General features: G+C 35.5%; 1 protein-coding gene across 3 annotated transcripts in view; it reads right to left on the reverse strand.

The window, feature by feature from the left end:
* LRBA (LPS responsive beige-like anchor protein) overlaps positions 1-17,841 on the reverse strand; it is an 808,478-nt gene that overhangs the window by 167,083 nt on the left and 623,554 nt on the right. For all 3 annotated transcript variants that reach the window (XM_081242275.1, XM_081242274.1, XM_081242273.1), the window contains exons 45-46: positions 5,527-5,667; positions 4,361-4,480 (exon numbers count right to left, since the gene is read on the reverse strand). In XM_081242275.1, the coding sequence (XP_081098401.1) occupies positions 4,361-4,480; positions 5,527-5,667 (261 nt within the window). The remainder of the gene's footprint in view (positions 1-4,360; positions 4,481-5,526; positions 5,668-17,841) is intronic.

The following is a 17,841-nucleotide window of genomic DNA, read 5'->3' on the forward strand; positions in this document are numbered from 1 at the left end:
TCATCTTTTACATGTGGCTGTCCAGTTTTCTGCTGGGGGATTTTAAAATATTATTTATCACAGTGATGATTCTCCAACCCAATTTTAGCACTTTCTATTTCAGTCCTCAAGACTAGCTATTATTGCTACTACCTGTCAGTTCATATTTAGATGGAGTACAACATCAGGAACATTGTTGCTGAAAGAGGAAGAAGGCATTCTTCCTTCCATAAGCAGAAAGCTATCCCTTGATGTGACGCCAAAACAATGCCCTAAGTCTGCACTGCCAAATGGAGTAGCCATTAGCCACAAGTGGCTATTAAACAATTGAAATGTGGCTAGTCTGAGAAGAAACCTGTTGTAAATATAAAATACACACCAGATCTCAAAGCCTTAATATTAAAAAAAGAGAATGTAAAATATCCAATTAATAATTTTATATTGATTACATGCTGAAATAAAAATATTTTGGATATATCAGGTTAAATATTTTCTTAAAATCAGTTTCACATGGTCCTTTTTTTTTTTTTTTTTTTGCGTTACGCGGGCCTCTCACTGTTGTGGCCTCTCCCCCTGCGGAGCACAGGCTCCGGACGCACAGGCTCAGCGGCCATGGCTCACGGGCCCAGCCGCTCCACGGCACGTGGGATCCTCCCGCACTGGGACACGAACCCGTGTCCCCTGCATCGGCAGGCGGACTCTCAACCACTGTGCCACCAGGGAAGCCCCACATGGTCCTTTTGACTTTTTAAAATGTGACTACAAGAAAATCTAAAATTATATATGTGATCGTAATTATGGTTGACATTACATTTCTATTGGACAGTGTGGTAAGCCTAGTTAGAGAACTGATCAACACTTCTCAACTCTTTATCCAGACAGAATAAAAAGCATCATTGAGGGTCAGGCCTGAAATGGAACCACCAATGAGAAACCGAAACACAAACGAACCCCCCAATTTTAAAATGGTAAATCATGCTAAAAATGAAAGACTGCTTTAGTGAAATCTAATAATGTCTCTTTCTTCTCTGAAATAAAAATAATTAATATTTTAACCTTTATTTCTTAGGAATAACATATTTTTTCAGTAAAATTATTCTCTGAGTATTAGCAGAATGCAAGAAATAGGGATCCTAAGATATTACAGTGACAGTTCTCCTTTAGCAAAAAAAAGTTAAGTACTAGAAATGTTATCATGTTATCCTTATTTTTCCAAAAAATTAGTTAATTAATTAATTAATTAATTAAATTTTTTTTGCCTGCGCTGCGCAACTTGCGGGATCTTATTTCCCCCACCAGGGATTGAACTTGTACCCTTGCCAGTGGAAGTGCAGGGTCTTAACCATTGGACTGCCAGAGAATTCCCCTGAAAAATTAATTTAAATAAATCTTCTATCTACCTAACAATATTTCATTTTTGTAAAATGTCATGAAAACATTAGAGAATGCATATTAATCAAGCAAGGTATACTTTAGAATCCACTCAGTAAAGTGATTCCTACCACCCACTCACATACTTCACTATCTCCTCTCTACTGTTTAACATTTTCCTTACTATTTCTAGAAACTCTAACAAGACAACACAAATAAAGATCAGACTATAATATGATTCCATCTGAAATATAATGTTACATCTCAATGAAATGTTTATTATAGTAATTTAAATGTGCTTTCTTAATATATTCATTCTTATACATTATATTATAATAATTTAAACATGCTTTATAAAGTGTTAGAATGTAACATGAAGAGGCAAGATCAAAAAACAAAAAATAAAAAAGGCATGATTAAATCCCTCCTCAGTTGTAGAAGGGCCAACTATAAGGAGGCTCTTTAAATAGCCTATAGCCTGTGTAACCATGTATTATATACTTTTCAAAGTGTTCACTAAGTTGTAGGGTCCAAATTACCGGGTTATTAATATAGAAAATGGACTAATTTATCAATGTCCTATTCACCTTACAGATATTTTGTGGTTTAAAAAAAAAAAAGAAAATTAGGAAAATATACATATTGGTTAGAAGAGCAAGTGGGTTTCATCCAAGTTAGTCCTGAAGAAAATTTCTGTGCCTCTGAACGTAATGAAATGGTATTTAAGAATAAGGCTGTATCTCTAAGCAGGCTCCAATCAACTTGACACTTGGAATTTTTAATTCTTTTATTTTTCTTTTAACTTTTGCCTTAACTTTGTACTCTACTTCTTCATTTAGATGCCCTATATAACTAGGCTAGGAAGCTAGAAATTAAGTAGCACAATAACAGGAACTAAAATTCTAGTATTTGTTTAGTAATTGGGGCTGTTTTTATCAAAGTCTGCTGAGGCATTCAAAGGGAAGTGAGATGGATTTGAGTCATTATTTGTGAAGAAACAGAGTAATGAGAAAAGTAAGGAAGGAGAAAGGTAAAGTTCATATGGGTTTTGAGGGTTTTATTTTTTAATGCTGTAGCTGTTTTGTGTGGGTTTATTTTTTATTTTTTTTACAAGTGGGGTATTTTAAAGGAAATGTTTGGGAAAATGGAACCATTTGCTAATTAAAGAATCTTGAGAGAAAAAGGAGGAGATTTAGGAAAAAGAGACAACAAAACTACAAGGATCTATCACATGTATCTCCCGACCAACGAAGCATTAAGCGGGAATGTCTAGTACAGAGAGGTAGAAATTTGAAGATATACACTACCTCTCTATTACAGAGCAGAAAAAAATTCAAATTCATAATTTTGTTCTTGTTTACACTTCTATTACCAAACTTAGGTATGAGGTTATAACTTGGTCCTGAGATAGTTAAAAAATCAAGGAATTTAGAAATTAAAAAATTTTTTTCATGTCTTCAATTTGATAACAAAAAGTCAGTCTTATCAATGTTTTCATATATCCATATCTCTTATGACCTCTCAAAAGGTTAAAGTAAGGAAAGAAATAGCTTTGAGATTAGAAGTAGAAACCATAATTAAATCTGTTAACTATTCTGATTTACTATTATCTAATTATCCATTTCAAAATTATCTACTGATGATTCTTAAGGAATATGATAATTTCAAGAGTATTTCAGAGTACATTATTTGTGCTATCAAAAATTCCTATAGATGTTCCAATATAAAGATTATTTCTGGGGACTTCCCTGGTGGTCCAGTGATTGAGAGTCCATCTTGCAATGCAGGGGATGTCAGTTCGATCCCTGGTTGGGGACTAAGATCCCACATGCCACGGAGCAACTAAGCCCGCGTGCTGCAGCTCCTGAGCCCGTGCGCTCTGGAGCCCACACGCTACAACTAGAGAGAAGCCTATACAACGAAACGAAGAACCTGCACGTTGCAATGAAAGATCCTGCATGCTGTAACTAAGACCCAACACAGCTCCTGCCCCCGCCCCAAAAAAATTTTAAAAAGAGATTATTTCTGCATATGATGGAATCTTCAATAAAATATCTTGGATATAAGCAATGTTATACTCTACAGTAAGATAAAGGATGTGAACACTCTTTATAGACTGTGATGTATCATGACTAAAAGTAAGATACAATTATAATTTTAATTAATTTTTTAAAGTACTCTATAGTAACATAAACATTAGTAATGTAACTTTTCCTCTTTCAAGCCCAAATATTTCTCATATGTTACTTATAATTTTCTCCCATATAGTATAATTATTTATGTATAAGACATAGCTCTTTACGACACCTAAGGACACAACCACAGGCATATCTTGTTTTACTCAACAACATCTAAACAGTAAAGAAAGAGACACTATGTCACAAAACTAAAATACAGTAGTTTTGAGGGCAGGAGCAAAAGTATTATATCGGTTATTGTGCAAAGTTTTTGATCTACTGAACATACATATAGATAGAAGAACTCATTTCCCCTCAACAATAAAGCAATTCTATAACAAGCAGAGTCAGGTAGGCATTTAGAACCAGCAGTAGGTAAAAGATGATTACCTTAAGAATAGAGACAGGGGATTGCTAAAGTATCAATAAAATGAAATAAGTTGAATTAAACTAAACATCTGAGATCTTTCTCACAGTATTTTTGTGACTATATTAATTTTATTCATTGAGTTTGGAATTCCATTAAGCATGCTGCTTAACATCCATACTACTATATTTTTCCTTTAAAAAGGATTCCAAGGAGGAAGGAAAACAACTGTTCCACAATTAAAGAGAGAGAGACGAGACAGACAGACAGAAAGAGACAGACACAGGAGGTAGAGAGAGGAAGAGAGAGAAATCTTATATAATGGTTATTGGCCACTTAATTAAGGCCTTATCCTTTGAGGCTCATCTTTAGTAAATAGGGCTGTATCGCAAGAGAGAAATTATCAACATCCATTCAATAAGAAACACATTGGCAATAATAATTGTAAAATGAAGTGTTTCTGTACCTTAATATCAGATGTATCACGCTGACTGTTTCGCCAAGCTCTGGAAATCGATGAAAAAGTTCGATCTGCATGATCAAATTTCCCTCCTTGTAAATTTAGGAAAGAAGTTGTGAAGGGTTCCTAAAAAATAAGCCATTTTAAAAAGCCATATATTCCCTCATGCATAAAAATGTGGTTTTTATAAATCTTTATATCTAAATACTTAGTGACCAATAGACATTAGCCAGTAATATGTACTAGGCATAGACTGGGAATTATACCTAAATTATTACATTAATATTCTTACATTATTTTTGTTTCAGAAGAAATATTTCCAAAATTTAGTCTTTTTCAGACTCTCTTCAATATTTTTCAGACTCTCTTCCTTTCCAAGAACAATTTATTAATAACATTCAGACATAAATTAGACTGCATTTGCTTCACAGTCCAGGGAAACAGTCCAATATGTAATTTTCCTATTGTTATGGCTCAATATTTAATTTATGATTAAGAAAAGAAAAATGTTTGGAAGATTTAAAAGCCCCCTTTTAGTTAAAGAACACTTAAACACATATTAGTGGATAATTGCTTGAAATTAGCTAAGCACTATAAATTACCTCTAGGATTTATATCTGCCTGTACCCTCTAACAAGCTTTAATTAATGATGTGCTGCTAATGCTTTCCCAAAGAAATTACTTTCTAGTAGATGAATCACCTTTCAATTTTACGGAAACATTTCTTGTTTAACCAATACGTTATCAATACACAGCAGTCTTGGTGTAAATTACAAACACACCTTATTCCATTTGGGGCAACTGAAGTTTCCAAAATATATGAATATATGCCTGTGTTAAGGGAATCTTATTTAGTTCTTATTTTAATAGACTACATTTGAAAATAACATATGTTACAATTTAGAGTCTGGTAAGATATCAACGATTTGAAGAGGCAAATTTAAGGAAAAAAATTCATGCCAATTCCAGGTGAGACATTTTTATGGCCATTCTACAGTAACATGTTATAAAATACAGACCAAATGGGATAAAGAGATACTTATATAGTTAGAGTCTCAATCACTGAAAAAAATTTCACCATTCAAAAAAGATGCTGATGATTTTTAATCAATGCATATTCTCCACAACATTGAATTTACTTATTCATGGTTTATTATTCAAATTGAACTTACTATTCTTAGCAGCCATGCAAGAACAAAACTTGCAGTTGAGTAATGAGTGCCATAGTGGAACTTTGGAACTTGATCGTCTTCCCAGGATTCATAACGCTCTGCAAAGAATGCTGCTCTTTTTGGATTCAAAGCTCCTATTGGCTGCCAACGGGGAGGAGAAAAAACAAGAACTCATAAATACAATCGTCCTTTATTTCTTTCTCTCTTCAAATGTTATCTAATCAGCAAGTGTGAAAGTGAATTAAAAATACATACTATTCAAATTAAAGCAGTGTTACAGTCAGAGAGTGGATTGAAATATAAATTTATTTTTCAATGCACATTAAATATACACATATATGTGAATGGAGAAAACTGTCATTTCTCAGTAAGTCTAGTTTCTGTTGAATAAAGGTCTTTAATCAGGCCATAACAAGCATTTTCTTGAAGATAATTACATGAAGTGAATATTAGTTATATGATACTTTGGAAAGCATCTATAAAATCCTCTTTAGTCCTCTTTAGAAGCAACAACCAGAAACAGAATCTTGAAGCTAAAGGATTAACATATCATAGATTCTGAGAAGACAATGCAACAAAATTTGGTGGGGGGTGGGGTGGGGGAGAAGGAGTGCAAGGAGATTGTGTGAAAAAGGGATTAAATGTAAATCTAGAAATTTCTAATAGTATGAGTAAAACCAAAATTTAGAAGATAAAAACATGCCGGTATGAATTTTTTTTTAAATGTGTAACATGAATAGAATATTAGACAGATTATGAGCTTGTACAACAATACTTTACAGCAGAGGTCCCTAAAGCAGTATAGCGAAGTGATGAAGGGCCTGGGTTTACTGGAGTGATAACAATACCCAGTCAGAAAGTTGTTTTGGCAAATAAAATGAGTAAGTACATAGAGGGACAAACCATACCTGACAATATTCAATGAATGCTATTATTTTTAAGGTTATCTTTTAGCAATGGGGTAACGTTTGAATAAAACAATAGCCTCTAAGCCCCCAGAATATTGGTTGGTATAAGATAAGAGCATAATAAATGTTAGCTGGTATCATTATTGTTGCTGCTGCTGTTGTTATTCAGGGAATTCATGAACTCCATTAACCAGTAAGCAAAATTTCATGTGATTATGCACATGTACATTTTCTTCAGGAAGACATACAGAGTATTCTAAGATTCTCAAAGGGGTCTAAGGGCTTAAAAAACAAGTAACAATTCATTCTCATAAAACATTCTAATCCCTAGAAAATCTCTACTCTTTATTTAAAATATAAGTACCAATTTCCTGAAAAAAAATGTAAGATTACTTTCTTTAATGAAAACCTATCAGTTTGTCACTCATTTATATGAGAAAGAAAATATCTGATCATTTATGCAAAAAATGTTAAACTGAAACTTAAAATACTGGTTTTAAAATAGATGCATTCAGAAATATTCTATGGAAAATGAAGCAATGTTAAAGTAGTTTTTAAGTTGCTTTTCATGTTAAGTAATTTTAAGCAGTATTTTAAATGATCATTTTGGCTATATTTCTTAAAATTGTTAATTATTTTTTCAAAACTGCCATTTATCTCTAGTACCTTTCATTCTCTTTCAATAGGATGGTTCTAATCAACATTTTATTTTAAGCCCTTTTTTTTTTAACTTTACAAGCAAATTTTAAAAACCTTTAGTTGATTATTATTTTAAACCAGTATCACAGTATACCAATTTAAAATGCCATCTTTTAAAGCATTAGTTTCTATACAAAAGAGTTAAATCTGATTTACTAAACTTATGCCAGTTAAGAATGGAACTGACTCCAAGAAATCTTTGTTACAGAACCAATTTGGAACGCCTTTAAATGTATTTTAGCTGTTGTCCCTGAAGACTGAGCCATGCAAAAGGAAAGAAAGAAGAAATAAAATCACTGGAAGACAAATTATGTGAAAACAAAATCAATGCTCCTTTTGTATGGTTCTGCAGCATATTAAGTATTCACTTTATGTGCTCCAATTTTTATTACTCTCCAAATGAGTACACCCCCCAAATCAATAGTTATAGAATCACATTTCTTGAATATAATGCTAAAACCAATTAGGATTGATTTCACTAGCATCCGAAAAAAAAATGGCATCGTGCAGAGATCCATATACGTAGAACCCACAGTATTGATTCCGGCTGTGATTGTTACAGTTGATTTCTGAAGCCTGCTACAGGACAGCTATCAAGACATAGCACATTTATTTGCAAGCATATAAAAAAGAAGTCCCCAAATAAAAGAAGGTTAAAAAAAAAAGACTAGTGGAGCTGTGCAATGACAATGATACACTATCAGCTTACTCAGAGAAGTTACAGTGGGAATACACACATTGAATTATACATTACGCGAAAGCACTGATTTATTGTGGTAATAACATCCACCTCATTAAAAGATTCTGCTTTGCTGCAGTTGGAAGGCTACATATTGTTTACTGCTATAAATTAATGGCAGTGCAAAGAAGACTGTAGAACCATCCTAACAATAGATCTGTAATGACAGTGCTGTATATCACAGCTTCCTCAGCAGCTTCATAATAAAATGGAGACAATGTATTGAGCTAATACATTCTACCATGCTGGCCCATATTTTTCTGACAATTGCTTTAAAAGATGAGCTGAATCCAACTATGTTATAATGCTCCAAAACATTTAACTAAGCAAGAGTCAGTCATACACCAAAGTGCATCATAGCACTTTTGAAACATTATCTAAATCAGCATTTCAAGATGTTTATTCATCCCTGCAAAAGAACTAAAAGTAAATGATGATGGTTCCTCTTACTTATACAGTATATTAAGAGCAACAAATGGAGGGCAATTCAGGAAGATGCCTAGTACTATCATCCTACAGAAAGCTCTTTGTACAATTTAACTGTAAGAGCTTGACAGATTATTTTTCAAAATCAGCAAATTGATTAAAGGAAGAAGAGCAAAAATACTGGTCATTTAAAATGGTCATGACTTCCTGGAAAAAATCAATAAAAAAATAAGTATTGATTAGAGAGGTATAATTCAAGTTCATAACCAGGTAAATATAAATAGGCTGAGGATATAGAAAAATAATTTTAAACACTACAAAAAGCTAACAAATAGAATTATATAAGATTTTTAAAATCTGCAAAATAATAAAAGAATCTTAATCACAACAAGATGAAAAAGTGATTCAAATAAAATGGAATTATTTAAAAATTAGAGTATCAGGACTACCAACACAAGTATTTACGTTAAAAAAAATGGAAATAAGAACTTGGATTAAAATAGGAAAAGACAAATTAAAGAAAAAAGAACACCAGAGCTCTTGAAAATGTATAAATAGCAAAAAAAACCCAAAAAAACTACACATAGGATGTATTAATCTCACGAATAGCCAAACTGACAGCTGTGGTAGATTGGTAAGTATTCTGTTTGAAATGCTCATCTGATACCTTTCAGAACAAGATATGCAAAGCAAAACTTTCTAAATCAGGTTTTTAAGAATATTACAATAAAAAAATCTTTTGTTACCTTTTTTGAGAAGTAATTTTGCTAATTATTAGAGATATAAAAATACTGCATGTAAAGTGCCCAGTTCAGTGCCTGGAATGCAGTAAGTTATTAGTAATAATAATTATTGTTATTTTTCAGCTTATTTGATCAAGAATATTTAAGAAAAAAAGCCATTAAACAAGCTTGATGAAATTAATGTTGTCTATTAAGAAAGAAAGTAATTAAGCATCGCAATCATATAATGGTACATGCAGTACTGTGCATTATCTGTCAGAAGCCTAATAGTACACAGTAGACATCAAAACTGCATTACCCTATCTCAAAAACATAACCAAAAACAAAACTATCTTTCAAAAGTCCAAAGGGCCTCCAAATTTTACTGTGAAAAGCATATGAAATGTCAAGCAAGTTACAATCATCTAGTACTACATTAATTAAAAACAAATGGTATTGGATTCAAAGACCCCTACAACCACCCAACACAGACTCCTTCATCTGATTACTAGTAAAAGTTAAGCTGTAAAAAGACTGTAGTGTTCATACATTCTAAGTTTTTGTTTTCTTTTTAAAAATGTTCTTACCTGAAGTTATCTAATTAATAACCTCCAGCTTACACTTTGTATTTTATAAAACATTATTATGCATTCTCACAATAAATGTGAGCTAGATATCCCTATTTTAATAATGAAGAAAATAAGTATCTTGAATAACCTAGCTCAAAATCAACATAAATCTAGGAAACAAAAATCCAGTACTCAAATCCAGTCTTTGGGCCATTTTATCCATAAACTGTTGTATTACAAAATGTTTTTCCAGATTTCAACAATTTCCCACTTTCTTACACTTCCATTTTTCAAATATGATATTTATTTAACAGGTTTATTTAAAAGACTAATAATATATGTAAAGTGCTTAGAAGAGCTCCTGGCACAAAGTACCCAATAAGTATAGCTGCTATTAATGTTGTTGTAATTGTTATTATCACCATCACCAGAACTCCTTCTTCCTTTTGAGATTTATATGTGAACTGTTCCAATTTATATCAAGTTTTCAGAAGTGAAGTTCCAAACTGCTGGACCATGGTTACAATTACTAAGAGTAAGAAAGTTGTAGGGAATTGGCAATAAATCTCAGAAATTCTACAAAGTATAGATTTGCTTGAGTTAACAACCTTCTCTTTTTAAAATCTAAGTCTAAAAAGATATTTTTTTCCATCTTTCTGTGAAAACTTTCTTTGGTAATCATTAAACCTTAACATCTGGGGATGAGAAGCAGGAGAGAAGATCAGAGGAAAAGAAAAAGGTCATTATGGAGCAATAGACTCAGAAATGGGGCCATTGGACATGCTAAAGTATAGTGTATCATAAACATACATTTTGTGGGTAAAGAGCAGAGTGGGGAAGAGCTGTCAAAAGTGAAAATGGGCTCATGAAGGGGAGGTAAAAGAGCATGACTACTTTTAGGATCTTGCTTACGATCTCGATGACTGGCCTAAAGCCATCTGTCAATGTTATCTTCATTTGGTATGATTAGAACACTGGAAATATCCTTTAATTCCAGGACTACACATAAACCCTGTCCTACAACATATAAGAGGACATACAGGCAAGAGAAGTTATACATTATTTTATTCTGGAAGTAGGGTAGTCCTATAGATATCAAAAAAGAGCGATCACAAAGTGAGGACAAGGACAAGGTAACAATGTGGTTGAACCCAAAGTTATATGAATCTGATGTTATAAAAATGTCACGTTAAAGGAAAGAATCATGTTAATTAAGTGTAAGGTACTTGATATTCATGAACAAATTAAGCAAAAATCTTCAAATTCAGACAATGAAAGAGAATGGACTATCAGGAAATGTGACATCATAAAAGATGATCATTTCTGGTTAGAGAATAATGATTTGTTTTGGGAAGATTACAGGAAACAACTATGATAAACATATTAAAGAGGCTATTCTATCTGATGACAATGCAATTATTTACTGGCTATACGTGAAGGGTCTAAGAGTCTTAAGTAAATTATCTCACTATATTTACAACAACACCTTAATATACAAAACTATTAGCATTCTCAATTTACAAGTGAAAAAATTGCGTCTGGGAGAAGTTAAATGACTATTAAAGGTTGGTTCCCCAGTCAATAGCGGAGCCAAGATTCAGAGTCACACCTAACTAAATTGACTAGTAAATCCTAGAATAACTACAGTTGTGTGGATTGATGAAAGTGTTGGTGCTGAATCTGCAAGGGCACTGGAATCTTTTCATGGGAGGTTTAGATTAAATGCTCTTCTGAAAAAATGTTATTTATGTTTTTATTCCCACCTATGTAATGTGCATGGATATCAATTTAGCAGAAGGCTTCACAAAAGGGGGAGAGAGATGAATATTTTGTCTTGGGGATGCTGAAAAATGGTTGGCAAAAACAGCTTTTGAAAAAGTGAACACAGGGGCGCCTTCAAGATGGCGGAGTAGTAAGACGTGGAGATCACATTCCTCTGCACAAACACATCAAAAGTACATCTACATGTGGAACAACTCCTACAGAACACCTACTGAATGCTGGCAAAAAGACTTCCCAAAAGGCAAGAAACTCCCCACGTACCTGGGTACGGCAAAAGAAAAAAGGAAAAACAGAGACAAAAGAATAGGGACAGGACCTGCACCAGTGGGAGGGAGCTGTGAAGGAGGAAAGGTTTCCACAAACTAGGAAGTCCCTTCACTGGTGGAGACGGGGTGGGCAGGGGGGAAGCTCTGGAGTCACGGAGGAGAGTGCAGCAACAGGGGTGCAGAGGGCAAAGCAGACAGATTCCCGCACAGAGGATCGGTGCCGACCAGCACTCACCAGCCCGAGAGGCTTGTCTGCTCACCCGCCGGGGTGGGTGGGGGTTGGGAGCTGAGGCTCCGGCTTCCGAGGTCGGATCCCAGAGAGAGGACTGGGGTTGACTGCGTGAACACAGCCTGAAGGGGGCTAGTGTGCCACAGCTAGCCGGAAGGGAGTCCAGGAAAAAGTCTGGACCTGCCTAAGAGGCAAGAGACCATTGTTTCGGGGTGCGCCAGGAGAGGGGATTCAGAGCACTGCCTAAACGAGCTACAGAGATGGACGTGAGGCACGGCTATCAGGGTGGACCCCAGAGATGGGCATGAAATGCTAAGGCTGCTGCAAGCACAGGTCACTATCCACACCTCCCCTCCCAGGAGCCTGTGCAGCCCGCCACTGCCAGGGTCCAATGATCCAGGGACAACTTCCAGGGGAGAACACACGGCGTGCCTCAGGCTGTTGCAACGACACACCGGCCTATGCCACTGCAGGCTCACCCCGCAAAATGGACCCCTCCCTCCCCCGAGCCTGAGTGAGCCAGAGCCGCCAAATCAGCTGCTCCTTTAACCCTGTCCTGTCTGAGCGAAGAACAGACGCCCTCCAGCGACCTACACGCAGAGGCGGGGCCAAATCCAAAGCTGAGACCTGGGAGCTGTGCAAACAAAGAAGAGAAAGGGAAATTTCTCCCAGCAGCCTCAGGAGCAGCAGATTAAATCTCCACGATCAAGCTGATGTACCCTGCATCTGTGGAATACCTGAGTAGACAACGAATCATCCCAAAATTGAGGTGGTGGACTTTGGGAGCAACTATAGTCTTGGGGATTGCTTTCTGCATCTAATTTGTTTCTGGTGTTATGTTTATCTAAGTTTACTACTTAGAGCTTATTATCATTGGTAGATTGTTATATTGATTTGGTTGCTCTCTTCCTTTTTTAATTTTTCATATATATATTTTTTTCTTTTTTTTGTGAGTGATTATGTGTATGCTTCTTTGTGTGATTTTGTCTGTATAGCTTTGCTTCTGCCATCTGTCCTAGGGTTCTGACTGTATGCTTTCCTTTTTTTTAATATAGTTTTTACCACTTGTTATCATTGGACGATTTGTTTTTTGGTTTGGTTACTCTCTTCATTCTTTCCCTCTTTATTTTTAATTATTTATTTATTTTTAATATTTTTTTCTTTTTTAATAATTTTATTTAATTAATTTATTTTCTTTCTTTCTTTCTTTTTCTTTCTCCCTTTTCTTCTGAGCTGTGTGGCTGACAGGGTCTTGGTGCTCTGGCCGGGTGTCAGGCCTGAGTCTCTGAGGTGGGAGAGCCGACTTCAGGACATTGGTCCACCAGAGACCTCCCAGCCCCATGTAATATCAATTGGCAAAAGCTCTCCCAGAGATCTCCATCTTAACGCTAAGACCCAGCTTCACTCAACGACCAGCAGGCTATAGTCCTAGACACCCTATGCCATACAACTAGCAAGACAGGAACACAACCCCATCTATTAGCAGAGAGGTTGCCTAAAATCATAATAAGGTCACAGACACCCCAAGACACACCACCGGATGTGGTCCTGCCCAACACAAAGACAAGATCCAGCCTCATCCACCAGAACACAGGAACTAATCACCTCCACCAGGAAGCCTACACAACCGACTGAACCAATCTTAACCACTGGGGGTAGACACCAAAAACAACGGGAACTACTAACCTGCAGCCTGCAATAAGGAGACTCCAAACACAGTAAGTTAAGCAAAATGAGAAAACAGAGAAACACACAGCAGATGAAGAAACAAGATAAAATACCACCAGACCAAGCAAATGAAGAGGAAATAGGCAGTCTACCTGAAAAAGAATTCAGAGTAATGATAGTAAAGATGATCCAAAATCCTGGAAATAGAATGGAGAAAATACAAGAAACATTTAACAAGGAACTAGAAAAACTAAAGAGCAAACAAACAATAACAAACAACACAATAAATGAAATAAAAAATTCTCTAGAAGGAATCAATAGCAGAATAACTGAGGCAGAAGAACAGATAACTGGGCTTCCCTGGTGGCGCAGTGGTTGAGAGTCCGCCTGCCGATACAGGGGACACGGGTTCGTGCCCCGGTCCGGGAAGATCCCACATGCTGCGGAGCGGCTGGGCCCGTGAGCCATGGCCGCTGAGCCTGCGCATCCAGAACCTATGCTCCACAACAGGAGAGGCCACAACAGTGAGAGGTCTGTGTACCACAAAAAAAAAAAAAGAACAGATAACTGACCTGGAAGAAAAAATAGTGGAAATAACTACTGCAGAGCAGAATAAAGAAAAAAGAATGAAAAGAATTGAGGACTATCCCAAAGACTTCTGGACCAATATTAAGCACACCAACATTCGAATTACAGGGGTCAGAGAAGAAGAAGAGAAACAAAAGAACGGGCTAAGAAATTATTTGAACAGATGATAGTTGAAAGCTTCCCTAATATGGGAAAGGAAATAATCAATCAAGTCCAGGAAGCGCAGAGAGTCCCATACAGGATAAATCCAAGGAAAAACACACCAATACACATATTAATCAAACTAACAAAATTAAATACAAAGAAAAAAATATTAAAAGCAGCAAGGGAAAAACAACAATTAACATACAAGGGAAACCTCATAAGGTTAACAGTTGACCTTTCAGCAGAAACTCTGCAAGCCAGAGGGAGTGGCAGGACACATTTAAAGTGATGAAGGAGAAAAACCTACAAGCAAGATTACTCTACCCAGCAAGGATCTCACTCAGATTCAATAGAGAAATTAAAACCTTTACAGGCACGCAAAAGCTAAGAGAATTCAGCACCACCAAACCAGCTTTACAACAAATGCTAAAGGAACTTCCCTAGTGAGGAAACACAAGAGAAGGAAAAGACTTATAATAACAAACCCAAAACAATGAAGAAAATGGTAATAGGAACATACATATCGATAACTACCTTAAATGTAAATAGATTAAATGCTCCCACCAAAAGACATAGACTGCCTTAGTGGATACAAAAACAAGACTCATACATAGGCTGTCTACAAGAGACCCACTTCAGACCTAGGGACACATACAGACTGAAAGTGAGGGGATGGAAAAAGATATTCCATGCAAATGGAAATCAAAAGAAAGCTGGAGTAGCAATTCTCATATCAGACAAAATAGACTTTAAAATAAAGACTGTTACAAGAGACAAAAAAGGACACTACATAATGATCAAGGGATCAATCCAAGAAGAAGATATAACAATTGTAAATATTTATGCACCCAACATAAAGCACCTCAATACATAAGACAAATGCTAACAGCCATAAAAGGGGAAATCGACAGTAACACAATCATAGTAGGGTACTTGAACACCCCACTTTCACCAATGGACAGATCATCCAAAATGAAAATAAATAAGGAAACACAAGCTTTAAATGATACATGAAATAAGATGGACTTAATTGATATTTATGGAACATTCCATCCAAGAAGAGATCACTGAAGAAATCAAAGATGAAATAAAAAAATACCTAGAAACAAATGACAATAAAAACATGATGACCCCAAACCTATGGGATGCAGCAAAAGCAGTTCTAAGTGTGAAGTTTATAGCAATACAATCCTACCTCAAGAAACAAGAAACATCTCAAATAAACAACCTAATCTTACACCTAAAGCAATTAGAGAAAGAACAACAAAAAAACCCCGAAGTTAGCAGAAGGAAAGAAATCATAAAGACCAGATCAGAAATAAATGAAAAAGAAATGAGGGAAACGATAACAGAGATCAATAAAACTAAATGTTGGTTCTTTGAGAGATAAACAAAATTGATAAATCATTAGCCAAACTAATCAAGAAAAAGAGGGAGAAGACTCAAATCAATAGAATTAGAAATGAAAAAGGAGAAGTAACAACTACCACTGCAGAAATACAAAGATCATGAGAGATTACTACAAGAAACTCTATGCCAATAAAATGGACAACCTGGAAGAAATGGACGAATTCTTAGAAAAGCACAACCTTCCAAGACTGAACCAGGAAGAAATAGAAAATATAAACAAACCAGTCACAAGCACTGAAATTGAAACTGTGATTAAAAATCTTGCAAGAAACAAAAGCGCAGGACCAGATGGCTTCACAGGTGAATTCTTTCAAACACTTAGAGAAGACCTTACACCTATCCTTCTCAAACTCTTCCAAAATATAGCAGAGGGAGGAACACTCCCAAACTCATCTACAAGGCCACCATCACCCTGATACCAAAACCAGACAAAGATGCCACAAAAAAAGAAAACTACAGGCGTATAACACTGATGATTATAGACGCAATGATCCTCAACAAAATACTAGCAAACAGAATTCAACAACACATTAAACGGATCATACACCATGATCAAGTGGGGTTTATCCCAGGAATGCAAGGATTCTTGAATATATGCAAATCAATCAATGTGATAAACCATATTAACAAACTGAAGGAGAAAAACCAATACTGAAGGATCATCACAACAGATGCAGTAAAAGCTTTTGACAAAAATTCAACACCCACCCATGATAAAAACCCTCCACAAAGTAGGCATAGAGGGACTTACCTCAACATAATAAAGCCCATATATGACAAACCCACAGCCAACATCGTTCTCAATGGTGAAAAACTGAAAGCATTTTCACTAAGATCAGGAACATGACAAGGTTGTTCACTCTCACCACTATTATTCAACATAGTTTTGGAAGTGTTAGCCACAGCAATCAGAGAAGAAAAAGAAATAAAAGGAATCCAAATCAGAAAAGAAGGAGTAAAGCTGTCACTGTTTGCAGATGACATGATACTATACATGGGGAATCCTAAAGATGCTACCAGAAAACCACTAGAGCTAATCAATGAATTTGGTAAAGTAGCAGGACACAAAATTAATGCACATAAATCTCTTGCATTCCTATACACTAACGATGAAAAATCTGAAAGAGAAATTAAGGAAACACTCCCATTTACCATGGCAACAAAATGAATAAAAGACCTAGGAACAAACCTACCTAAGGAGACAAAAGACCTGTATGCAGAAAACTATAAGACACTGATGAAAGAAATTAAAGATGATACAAACAGATGGAGAGATATACCATGTTCTTGGATTGGAAGAATCAAGATTTTGAAAATGACTATATTACCCAAAGCAATCTACAGATTCAGTACACTCCCTATCAAACTACCAATGTCATTTTTCACAGAACTAGAGAAAAAAATTTCACAATTTGTATGGAAACACAAAAGACTCCGAGTAGCCAAAGCAATCTTGAGAAAGAAAAACGGAGCTGGAGGAATCAGGCTCCCTGACTTCAGACTATACTACAAAGCTACAGTAATCAAGACAGTATGGTACTGGCACAAAAACAGAAATACAAATCAATGGAACAGGACAGAAAGCCCAGAGATAAATCCATGCACATATGGTCACCTTATCTTTGATAAAGGATGCAAGAATACACAATGGAGAAAAGAGAGCCTCTTCAATAAGTTGTGCTTGGAAAACTGGCAGCTACATGTAAAAGAATGAAATTAGAACACTCCCTAACAGCATACACAAAAATAAGCTCAAGATGGATTAAAGACTTAAATGTAAGGCCAGACACTGTAAAACTCTCAGAGGAAAACCTAGGCAGAACACTCCATGACATAAATCACAGCAAGATCCTTTTTGACTCACCTCATAGAGAAATGGAAATAAAAAGAAAAATACAAACAAATGGGACCTAATGAAACTTAAAAGCTTTTGCACAGCAATGAAGCCATAAAGAAGATGAAAAGACAACCTTCAAATGGGAGAAAATATTTGCAAATGAAGCAACTGACAGAAGATTAATCTCCAAAACACACAAGCAGCTCATGCAGCTCAATATTAAAAAAACAAACAACCAAATCCAAAAATGTGCAGAAAACCTAAATAGACATTTCTCCAAAGAAGATATACCGATTGCCAACAAACACATGAAAGGACACTCAACATC

Source organism: Mesoplodon bidens (genome assembly GCF_964165515.1).
Source record: "Mesoplodon bidens genome assembly, chromosome: 1".
Taxonomy (NCBI): domain Eukaryota; kingdom Metazoa; phylum Chordata; class Mammalia; order Artiodactyla; family Ziphiidae; genus Mesoplodon; species Mesoplodon bidens.